Source organism: Parasteatoda tepidariorum, chromosome 1 (genome assembly GCF_982258835.1).
Source record: "Parasteatoda tepidariorum strain Cologne lab strain chromosome 1, Ptep-v5.0, whole genome shotgun sequence".
NCBI lineage: Eukaryota > Metazoa > Arthropoda > Arachnida > Araneae > Theridiidae > Parasteatoda > Parasteatoda tepidariorum.
The window spans coordinates 77,733,527-77,746,157 of record NC_141755.1 but is presented as its reverse complement, the minus strand read 5'-3'; the positions used below and the strand labels follow the sequence as shown (position 1 = coordinate 77,746,157).

Sequence of the window (12,631 nt, the reverse complement as noted above, 5' to 3'; positions counted from 1 at the left end):
TGATCACAGTGCTGATATAAAATATCCTCAGTGGTAGACAAATCATAGGTTAGAGTCCCCTTGCCATCCGGCTAACCGTGGGAGATTTTCATGGTTTTTCCTCTGTAAGTAACGTCAAATGTGAGTTAGTTTCATCAAAAGTCTTCCACAAAGGCAAATTTCTCCAATTACTTGATCCAGGAGCTTCCTGGATTGGGTGCAAAATTACACGACTACGGAGTTGAACATTGGTAGTCGTAAATTCAGAATTAGGTCGGTTGTTCAACGACGGTTATAAAAAAAAGGAGCCCTTGGGGGTCGTATTAGGTTGAAACAAAGTCAGACCTGCCAACTTTGAATCGCTTCAAAGTTGAATATTCCAAATGGTAGAGAAAAGACTATTGAGATACAATTGAAGTTTAAAATAATTTTATTAATTTTCCTGGACTTCAGTACACTAGTGTTTGATTAACTTGTGTTTACATGCATGATTGGTTAATTTATGAGGGTAGGTGTTTAAAATCATTTTAACTACATTTAAAAATTTAGCATTTAAAATTAAATATATAAATTGCATTATTTATACATATTATCTATTCATCAAAATATTACGAACAATCCTTAATGTTCGGATAGTTATCATAACCTTTGCATAGTTATCATAATGCTCAAAACTAGTTTTTGTTGAACGAACATAATATGCAGAGAACTGATGAAAAAAACTATTATTATTATTTAAGTAGGTGAAATGCTTTTACATAAAAGCACCATCTACCCTATATCTCGATGTATAAATAGACTTTTGAAACCCTCAAAATTTTACGATTGTTGACCTATACACCGGTAAAAAAAATCGAACATTCATTGATCTCGAAATATCGATGCATACTATATATAATATAATATAAATAATACTCTATATATAATAATATGAATAATACTCTATATATAATAATATAAATAATACTCTATATATAATAATATAAATAATAACGATATAAATAATACTCTATAAATATACCCTTTCAAAAACTATTCTTAATATGTTTTATAGTTTGCATTTTCTTGCATCATATTTTCCTTTATATGTAAAGGTTCTTTTAGGAGCAATACTTTAAATTACGTTCAGAAAAAAAAATCTATAAGAAATAGTAGCAAGTAAAGTTAATATAATTTATTTCAAGAGTATTCAAAAATATATGACGCAATGAAATTTTTTAAAGCAAACCGTAAAGCTACAAATGTAAAGATTCCAGAACATTACCTGTGTCGGATTCAATAATGTTGGCAGTGCTGTCATACGGATCCCACTCAGCAATTAATTCTACTTCCTTCTCATTTGCTGTTGCGCAAAAAGACATCTTCATCCCCCTCCAAAACATTCGAAATTCTACACTTTTTAAAAAAAATTTACAACAACACTATAGCATTTGAATTCACATTTGGAAACGCGTCTAGTATCATTTGACAAAATCCTACTAATGCCATAATGATACTCAGTGGTGCCAGATAGGAGGTCACGGGAGGTCAATTTTTTTACTATTAATATGTACAATTAATTTCTTTAAAAAACATAGGAGGAGGACACAAACTTTTGCTATTCGGAAAATTTTGCTTAGCCATTCAGCATTTTTACGCGAATTCATTTTTTTTTTTCATATTTTAATTAGAAAACGCAAAGGAAATTATGAATAACGCGTTTTATTTCATTTAAATTCCTAATTTATTTAAAATTTTAAAAAAATGTAAGGCTACAACAATTGGAGAGAAATAACAGCGGGCTTAGCCTTCAATGTAATTAGTATAAAATATAAAAAATATCGACATAAAAATTACGGTATTAAATAAAACTAATAAATATTAAACGGAAATATTAGGAATAAAGTCAAGTTTACTATATGTATATCTATTTTATTGTTCACTTTTTAAATTCTACAACTTAAGATATTTTAAATAAGTTCAGTAAATTTCTTATTACAATTAGTTTTTTATTCTCTTTTTTTTTAATTTTAAACTACTGAAACTATATTTTCATTTTAAAGCACGATTCTCAGAATACATGTTTTATTTCTATCCGGTTTTTGACGAGATTTCCCGATTACTAAAAAATGCGAATCATGAAAGAGTGAAAAATTGCCATCTTAACTGCGAACTAATTACTTTATTCTTTTATTATTTTTATATATTTAATAGTTCGTGATTTATTCCATTTATTGACTCGAATAAAAATAATAGCCCTTTTTGTGCCAGGGCTCCACTATTGTGGCAATGTGGTCAACATTGCGCACATCAGCCCTTGCTTCCCAGACAAACTGGTACACATCGATTTAAAGTTGGGTGGGTTTCAGGCCGCCGATGGCATTCGAACCCTAGTTCTTCACAATATTTCAGCCCATTGACCAATCGCAACTCATTGAGTAAGTAATTAAGCATTATGTCGTTAAATCAGGAATATATTGGTAAAAAAATTAACATATTGTGAAGATATTAGAAACAAAATAAAAAAAATTTTGAACTAATAAATTACATACTTTTTAATGATTCGGTCAAATTTAAAATTTCATCCTACAAAACGGGAATTCCCCCCCCCCTCAAAAATATAACTTCGCGGCACCCTCGATGATACCTGAGAAAATTTTGTAAACTGAATATTTTCTTTTTCATTTTAGAAGTGTTTCATTTTTTAGTGGTCTACTAATACGCCCGACATATCAGAAATGTTTACTATCCAGTGAACAGAAATAGGGAGTCAACTAATTCACCGGGACATTTTATTTTTATTTTATAATCGTTGTTGAACAGCAGACCCAATTTTATGGGTTTGCGACAACTAATGATCAACTCCATAGCCTTGTAATTTTGGATCCAAATTTGCCTTCGTGGAGAACTTTTTGATAGAGCTAACCCGCATTTGCGTTACATGGAGAGGAAGACCACGAGAACCTCCCACGGTTAGCCTAACGGCAAGGGGACTCTAACTCATGATCCGTTTACCACAGAGGATATTTCACGTCAGCACTGTGGTCGGTGCAAGCCGGATGCGGAATTCGTATCGACTGGGATTCGAGCCCGGTTCGCTGCACTGGTAGGCGAACGCTCTATCCTCTGAGCCATCGTAGCTCTCACCGGGATATTCCGTAAAAGGTCTTAGCGTACGTGAGCTTTGCTCGTTCCCCTCTTCCCCCTTTTCAGCCAAAAGAAGCAATTAACAAAATTCCTTGCCCCCCTCAGGCGCTTGCGTAACATTTTCACCGCTCTTGGTGGTCAAGAGTATATCGACGACTGAAAGGGTTAAAAAAAAGCTTCGATGGTCGATTGCAAAGGATTAAAATATTTTATTTACACTCCCTCAACAAATTAAGCTCTTACCTATTTTTAAAAAATAGAAACTGTTCATAAAAGATGTTACACTCTTACATGTTTTTTATTTTATTTTATTATTATTCCTCTTCTCCCTTTCCGCCAAGTGTCGCACTGCACTTCACAATCTGCCCCCCCCCCCCCTTATCACAAGTCACCCTTTATTGCATTACATAGACTTGGAGTAATGAAACAAAGTAGAATATTATAGATTGATTTCAAATTTTATTTTCCAACTTTAACTATGTTTGTGATTTTGCCCAATTATTCACCTGATAACTTATAGAATCACGTCAACAAACATTAAACAGGAATTATTTAGAATCTTTTACTACTACGATTTTTTTCCGTGAAGAAAAAATTCATTCGTCCATCGAGCAAATGAACTAATTTAGTCTAAATCTTTAATTAAGGATTAATTTAAAGCTTAATCGGCATCGATGTTTATATTTGGAGTCTCATCGATCGAAAACCAATGAGAGTACATATTAATTGTAAGAAGTAAAAAAATATGTAAATAAATAATACAGAAATATTGGATACGTTGTTTTTAAATATTTTTTTAACTAAAATTTATTATGTCACACTCTTTTTAAAACTAATAAAAATTATTATAATTAAAACCAGCTAATAATTAAAACAAATAACAGAATATCGTTATACATAGAGGTTTAAGAGCTAACTAAATAATTATCTTTATTATATATCCTTTAGTTGGCTACAATGTAAATAGTATAACTAATTTCTGAATAAAAATAAACAGAAAATGTGTTCCGTTAGAACAATAATTCCACTATCACCTCTTTACAATATGAAAACATGCATGAAGTTTATATATACAGTGGAGCATCGTTTATACGACGATCACTTGTACTACGTTTACATTTATACGACGTTTTAGTGTGGTCCCAAATCATTCCTATTCATTTTAATGTAAAAATATATACAGTGGAGCATCGTTTATACGACGCCGAAGGGACCACCGAAAAACGTCGTATAAACGATAACGTCGTATAATCGATTTTTACTTTTAAAACTGAAACTAACTCTGTTTTCAGTTAATTTTAATGTTTAACGTGTTGATTTACATAAATTTCTAAATTAGACAAAGCAAAACAAACAAATAACCAAAGGAGAAAAATTGCAGTGAGCCATTTGAATGTATGTTACCTTCAATTATATTTTCTTGCTATTATTCTCTACAATGCTTTGAATAGCGAGTTGAAGTTACTGCTTTCTATGATGCAATTTTAAATTTCTAATCACGGCCAAATCTAATGGCTGAAGCGCACTTGTGCAATTTGCAGGAAAAAAGAGAGCTTTTACATTTTCCAAAATAATTAGTATCGATGGGTGCGCTGGACATTGGTCGATGAATAGCAAAATTTTTCGCTTTTTCCTCTTCATAACATTGTCTAGTTTTTTCAGTCATCTAGTAAAAATTACGGTCGTCATCCAAGCATTCTTGTTGACACCCTTTTCTGTATCATTCATGTTGGCAAATTCCGCCCTTTTTTAAAATACACAAGAAAAAATAAAAAAATTAAATAAAGAGCAAAATCTAAAAATCGACGTATAACCGATTCTTTTCGTCGTATAAACGATATATTTTTACATTAAAATGAATGGGAATGATTTGGGACCACACTAAAACGTCGTATAAATGTAAACGTCGTATAAGTGATCGTCGTATAAACGATGCTCCACTGTAGTTTATACGACGCACAGAATCGATTATACGTCGGTTTTTAGATTTTGTTCACGTTTATTTAATTTTTTTTTTTCTTGTATATTTTAAAAAAGGGCGGAATTTACCAACATGAATGATACAGAAAAGGGTGTCAACAAGAATGCTTGGATGACGACCATAATTTTTACTGGATGACTGAAAAAATGAGGAGGCAAAAACGAAAAATCGGAAAAAACGAATCGACCAATGTCCAGCGCACCCATCGATACTAATTATTTTGGAAAATGTAAAAGCTCTCTTTTTTCCTGCAAATTGCACAAGTGCGCTTCAGCCATTAGATTTGGCCGTGATTAGAAATCTAAAATTGCATCATAGAAAGCAATAAGTTCAACTTGCTATTCAAAGCATTGTAGAGACTAATAGCAAGATAATATAATTAAAGGTAACATACATTCAAATTGCTCACTGCAATTTTTCTTCTTTGGTTATTTGTTTGTTTTGCTATGTCTAATTTAGAAATGTATGTAAATCAACACGTTAAACATTAAAATTAACTGAAAACAGAGTTAGTTTCAGTTTTAGAAGTAAAAATCGATTATATGACGTTATCGTTTATACGACGTTTTTCGGTGGTCCCTTCGGCGTCGTATAAACGATGCTCCACTGTATATGTATATATATTTTTTTTTTCCTCCAAATTAAAAAAAAAATATGTTTATCAAATACCCAAGCAATTTGTTTCAAAACATAAAAAAATCCTTATATTTATCAAAATTTAAAATAATTATATCAGTTTTTGAAAATATATAAAATTAAGTTTATAAAGGATTATTTTATTAAGGACATGAGAAAATGCTTTGATTATAAAACTGAAAGAAATAAGTATATATATTTGTCCATTTAAGTGTGTTCTTCCAAAAAGCAAATATCTAGATGCATAAAAAGTTTTGTTCGTATTATAAAATCTAAAATACCAGATCAAATTTCAATACAATTATATTCATTAATGAGCAGGCAATTTGTTCAAAAATGTTAAGAGTTATTCTATGTGAAAACTTGAAGTAAGTAAAGCATATTAATAATTAGAACTTCACAAAGTTTATTTTGTAATAAATTAATACAAAAATTTCAAAATTGTGAATTTCAATCAGTTATGAAAAAATATTTTATTTTAAACTAGAGAAATATTTTTACACAACATACACATCAAAAATAAAATAAATTTAAAAATTTCGAACCTTATAGTGGCCATATGAAACTAATACATCTTCATTATTAAGGCAAGCAGTCTTAAATGGTTTCATAGATATATTAGCATTAATCATTAAATACTGATTAATTAGGCAGTCACAAGATTTTTAATCATGAACACGAAACTGTATCCTCAGAATTCGGGAATTGCCTTGTTGATAATATTCTGATGAAAGATAAGAAACGGATTTGTTTAGTTATAAAGTAATTCAACTACTGTGAAAGAAGTACTTACTATTTGTACATAATACAATAAAAATTTTCACGTGTAATTTGCTGTGGACAAATAGTTGAAAATGCAGAGTGCAAAACATAAAAGATAATGCCTTAATATGGTTTGATTGGATTTTCAGGTAGTAAGATGCAATCTTTAAGATTCGATTATTAAGTAACCTTAAATATGCTAATACTTCTACAGACTATGTTTTAAACTACAAAATTAAACCCAAAAGGGTATAGACAATAGACAATTTTTTTTTCAGATATGTATTTGGAAAACGTCGAATTCAGATTTTTGACCCTTAAAAGCATGTAATCTGGAAAATAAGATCTCGATAGTTTAGCCAGGAGAGTGAATTGAATAATTTCATATTTTGCTTATTTTGCCATATTTTATTGCATATTATTAAACAATTTGTACACGCAATCATTAAATTTGATATTCCGAAGATAGTTCTACTTAAAAATAAATCTTTGTAATTATTTATTATTATTTTTTATCTATTTTAATAAGAATCAGAGAAAATAATTCAAAAACAGGGTATACAAAGTAATTTTAAATGACGAATTTCAAAATTTAAATCTAATTGGTCTTTTAGTTCCTGAGAGATGAAAATTCAAAATACGAGAATTGATTTTTATTCAGTAAGAAAAAATTAAATTTAAATTCAGTGACCCGAAATTTCGATTACTCGCCTGCCAAGACCATTGGGGCTGTAATTTCCAGAGTGCGGTTATTTAAGGCCTTTGTGAATTTTGAGGGCCGAGAAAACCAAATTCAACGGAAAAAATTATTCAGAGAAAGTTTGTGTCTAATTTCGAAACTTAAATTATCATCTGCCCAAATAAATTAGCATATAAGTCCAATCCTTCAAATCAACAACATTGATGCATCTCATCTTAGTGCTTGAGAATCCAATCATTAAATAAAAAGTTATCAAAAATACAAAGAAAGTGCTATTAAATTATACTTTTTTTCGTTTAGCGAACTGTATAGCAAAACTGAAATGTTCTGTTTAAATTAAATTCTGTTAATTAAAGGTTAAGAAAAATTATTTCTACTGCCACCATTATTCCTAATTTTTTTCGGCTACAGTACCCTAAATAATCAACCCTCTTTCGACGGGACCTCAACTTTATAAATAAAATTAATTAAGGAAATTGTGAATGTTATGACCCATAGAAGACTATTTTTAAAATATTTAATTAGAGGAATGAAGATTTTTCATCGTTTTGTCAGTGATAATCTTAAATTTGGTTTTATGTCCGACATTTAATTTTGCAGTTCTTGCGCTATATTTAGTCGAATTATGAATTTGTTTTTGGTGTATATACATAAGCTGAAAATGAATAAAATAAACTTATGGTTTACATCGAAATGACAACTTAAAAGAGCTGTTATGAACATTGAAAATGGTCATTAAGAAAATATATTTCTTTATTAAAGAATTTACTTATTTTATTTTGATTTAAAGGAATACCAATAGGAAATACCAATAAAATATTTTATTAAAATTATTAAAGGAAAATGCTTCTTCTTTTCCTAATTTGTTTAATATATTGTTATAAGAAATGTTATATTTCTTATAAAAATGCTATTTCTATTTCAGTGGTATTTTACTTAAAAATTTCATAAAGACAAGCGAAAGATTAAATAAAAATTATGAATTATAGGTTGGATCTAAATGTAATGGTAAGTTTAAAAACTTATCACTAGTTATAAATACTAACTCACGGAACCCTTTTAACCCTTCCACTGAGCGCTAGTGTTCCGCGGAACTGCTGCCCTATATTGATGTTTTGTATGGTTAAGTACAATAGCCGGTATACATTTTATAATGCATGTACCTCTCAATGTTTTTTATACATACATTCTTCTATAATTGTTAGAAATTTGTTGAATAAAAAGTTTAATCAGTTTTTAGATTTTTAAAAATTTAATGATTTAAATGCTTCAACATTTTTCAAGTTCATTGCTTTAAAAATGTTACCTTTGCTAAAAGTTTAATGTTTAAAAGTTTCAACATTTAAATTTTTAACATTTCTCGGGTTGTTAGAAATGCAATACAGATTTTAAAAGTTTCAACATCATCAAAAAGTTCAGATTTTACTTAAAAAAAGTTTTGACTTTGGCGAAAATTTCAACATTTCTTAAACATTTCAAATTTAATGTTGAAAGGTTTCGCCAATGTCAAAAGTGTCCATATTTTTTAGAGTTTTAGATATTGAATATCAAAGTTTAAATTTTTAATATTAAACGCTGCCAAAAGTTTAATTTCTTTTTCAAGTTTTTAGAAATTTAATGTTTAAAAAGTTTCTTCATTTTTTTTACACCGTTTCAATAATTTCAACATTTCTCAGGTTTTCAGAAATGTAATGCATTTTAAAAAGTTTTAACAACGTCAAAATTTTCAATATTTTTTTTCTTCAGATTTTTATAAATTTAACATTTAAGAAGTTTTAACTTTTAACTCTCAGGTTTTCAGAAATGTAATAAATTGTAAAAAGTTTCAAAATTTTCAATATTTTTTTTTCAGATTATTATAAATTTAACATTTAGAAAGTTTTAACTTTGTCAAAAATTTCAGCATTTCTTGAGTTTTTAGAAATTTAATGCTAAAAAGTTTCACCATTGTTAAAAATGTCCAATTGAAGAATAGAGTTTTTATTAAATGTCAAAGTTTAAACTTCTAACATTAAACTTTGTCAAAAGTTTAAACTTTTTTTTCCGGTTTTCAGAAATTGAATGCTTTGAAAGTTTCACCATTTTTGCGACTGTTATAATAATTTTAGAAGAATGGCATTCCTTCTTCCAGAGATTCTACTAAGTAACGATAATTAGCGAAAGGGAAAAACCGTCGAATGAAAAGGGTATGAAGCGAGAATTAAAAGAAGTAAAAAAAAACGAAAAAAAAAAGACTCGAATAATATATGAAGAGGTCATAAAAGTACTAAAAATGTAGAAACCGGTTTAATGATAATAAAAACTTGTCGTCAGTGAGCAAAAAAATAAGTGTGTTTAAAAAAGAACAGAACATAAAAGATAAAAGAAAAAAAAACTTTTGTATAAAAAGAATTATCTCAGCTGCACGCTAAACTAAAATAATAACAATAAAATAAGATAACACCAGGTGATTTTGAGTCCGAGAGTTCAGTGGTCGCAGTTTTTTCTGATATATCCCATGGCATCACATATTTTTGGACTCTTAAAACAGTTCCATAAAACAATTACCTGATTCTTTTATTATTGTTTTGAGCCAGATATATAAATGAGCTAAGAGCTAGATTTTTAGAAGAGGGAAAAAAATCGAAAGTGCAACATTTTATCTAATCTTGCTATTCTCGTGACGGAGTTGCCTATCAATCAATTGATCATTTATAGCCCCCCTCTTCAAGTATTGAAGGAGTCGAGAAGGATTAATTAGCATAAATTTAAATTTTGCTATTTTTTTTATAAAGTTTACACCAAGTATGCTGTGGCTAGTTTAATACCTTGACTTAAAAAAACCAACAGAAAAAAATTTTATGATGAAGTTATAAAAGAACGTGTTTCCAAAACAGTTCTAACTATCTCAACTTACCCCTTATATGGGGTTAATTGCCATTGCGAAAATAATAACAATAAACTAATAATGAAATTAATAACAATGAAAATAATAATGAAAATTACAACTAAAATAATAACAATGAAATAAGATTACACCTGGTGACTTTGAGTCCTAGAGTTTAGTAGTCACAGTGTCTTTTTTTATTTCTATTATATCCTATGCCACCGCATATTTCTGAATTTTTAAAACAGTTCCGTAAGGCAATAAAAACGTCTAAGCTGACGTCACTTCACTTATCTGTCCGTCGGAAATCCATCAATGATCAATCAGTTACAGATGCAACCAATAGGAATACGTTTCTTTTGGAATAGGAAAACGAATCGTCCAATAGGAATAATGCAGACGAAAATTGATTGAAGGATAGTGAAACACTGATCTAGTTCAGCCTCTAACATGTCTATTCTTCTTATGCACCACATCCGGTTACCGGACAAGGCCGTCTCAGTCTGTATCTCTATGACTTGATTTATTATTGTTTTGAGACATATATGTAAATGAGCCACATTTCCAGAAAAAATAAAAAATTGAATGTGCAATATTTTATCTGAGCTAGCTAATCTAATGATGAACTTGTGACTCTAAGGATCATTTAATTGATAAAATAGAACTAGTTGGTATAGTTTTTATTTCTATTTTATTTTATTACTATTTTTTTAATAACGCTTACACCAAACAAGCTGCGGCTAATTAAACATTTTGACTTAAAACTACCATCTTCACCTCTCATAATTACACTTTAAGATTAATATATATGATGAATAAAAACGTTTGATCCATAAAACAATTAAAATTAGATTCCCCAAGGTATCAAATTCATTCTAATTGCAATCTGATTTATTGCCTCAGTCAGACAAAAGTTTCTAATTTATCAACATTTCATAAATTTCTCCAAAAGATTATTTTACAACATTCATGCCAACTAACAAAATTTTTTGTAATATAATCTTACCTGATGATAGGTTTTTCACGCATACATGAGCTATTCTCATCAAAACGTGAGTAGTTAAGTAAATCATATATTACGTAACTGTTGCCACAGCTTCATATTAGAACGCATGACGAATAAAATGAAAAGTTACAGTTAACGTTTAATTGAAAAAAGTTTTTTTCTTCCCCTGTGGTTCATTTGCCTGTTTTTTTCCCCTGTCTGAAATGACTCTATAGCTGTTTCGAACGGAACTAGAACCGAGCACAAATATAACATCAGTGTTTCCCTGTGCGAGAAAAACTACATTAATTTATTATTAATTAATTTATTTACTTACTTATTTATTTATTTACTAGTGGGCTGCGCCTCCTGCTCGCTAACGCTCGCCAACCCCCGAAAATTGCTACGAAATCTTATATGGTTTGCTTCGCTCGCTACTAACTTAGGTACATTGCAAATGCACAAAATTCTAAGAATTCAAAACAATCATTCAAATCCATATAAAAACTTTTTTTTTTAAATTACATATTTTTAGTAAATACTAAGTCATTAAAATAAATTTGAATTCAAATAAATGACATGTAATTCGTTGAACCTATTACAAATGTGCTATAGTATAATTCGTGATGTAAATCAAAAATCGTCAAATAAATTCGTAGTATATAAATTCGTGAAAAAAAGCACTTTCGACAAAATACTAAAATAGAGATCCATAGATAAAGACTACTCACTTCTGCCTAGCTTAATAGTATGAGATTGCCGCAGCTGATGCCCTCTGGTTATTTCAGTTTCCGTTCTTAAAAGAGCTATAAGTTGAGCCACCTCAGCAGATTTGGCATGTGACATTTTTAGCGACAATCATTGGTCGATTCGCCGTGTAAGAGAAATAGTAGCGTAAACAAAACAAAGCAAACGTTGCCACAGGCGGAAAAGAAATACAGCCAGAGCCACGTGAGAGAATTATATATATTAGATTTATTTTGAATTTGATTCTCACCTACGATTTCTGAACTCGTACATAGACTCATGCCCCAATCCCCTTACTTTTATTTCTATGAAATATTTAGTCAAACAAAAACATCCTGGTATGATTTAAGATAAGTAGCTTATTTTATCAAATATACTTATTTAAGTATTATGAAAACGCTTTCGTTTAAATATTATTGCGTTTTAGAAGACAGTTGAAATAGTAACAAAATTTGATAAATACGGATTAGAAAAGTTCTTGTTTCTATTTCCTTGTTTCCATTTACTGGACTGTTTTTTTTCTAAATTTCTAATATTTCGCGAGAAATTCGAAGAAGAAAAAAAGTGTCTAAAATCTAAAGTGTTTATTAACATTACAGACTGAAACTGCAATTTGTACCGGGGAAAAAATAACCGAAGATATATAATGGCCCGCTATCTTTAAAATTTTTTTCCTCGTGAGAAAATGCATCTTGCACGAAATGTCTTACCTGTGCGGCCAGCTATGTATGTACTTCGATAAAAAAGGTGAAATTGACGATGTTGTTTTTACACCCCACCCTATGTACATTTAAGTCTTGAATTATCGAATCTTCTTCCTTCCAGAAAAATAAACATTCATCTAAACGA

The 12,631-nt window shown here is 29.5% G+C and overlaps 1 protein-coding gene across 1 annotated transcript in view; it reads right to left on the bottom strand.

The window, feature by feature from the left end:
- The window catches only part of LOC107442925 (bone morphogenetic protein 4-like), a 73,412-nt gene extending 67,025 nt beyond the window's left edge, over positions 1–6,387 (bottom strand). The window contains exon 1 of the mRNA XM_087152430.1: positions 6,268–6,387. Within this exon, the coding sequence (XP_087008556.1) occupies positions 6,268–6,281 (14 nt within the window). The 5' untranslated portion in view covers positions 6,282–6,387. The remainder of the gene's footprint in view (positions 1–6,267) is intronic.
- Between the last annotated feature and the right edge of the window lie 6,244 nt (positions 6,388–12,631).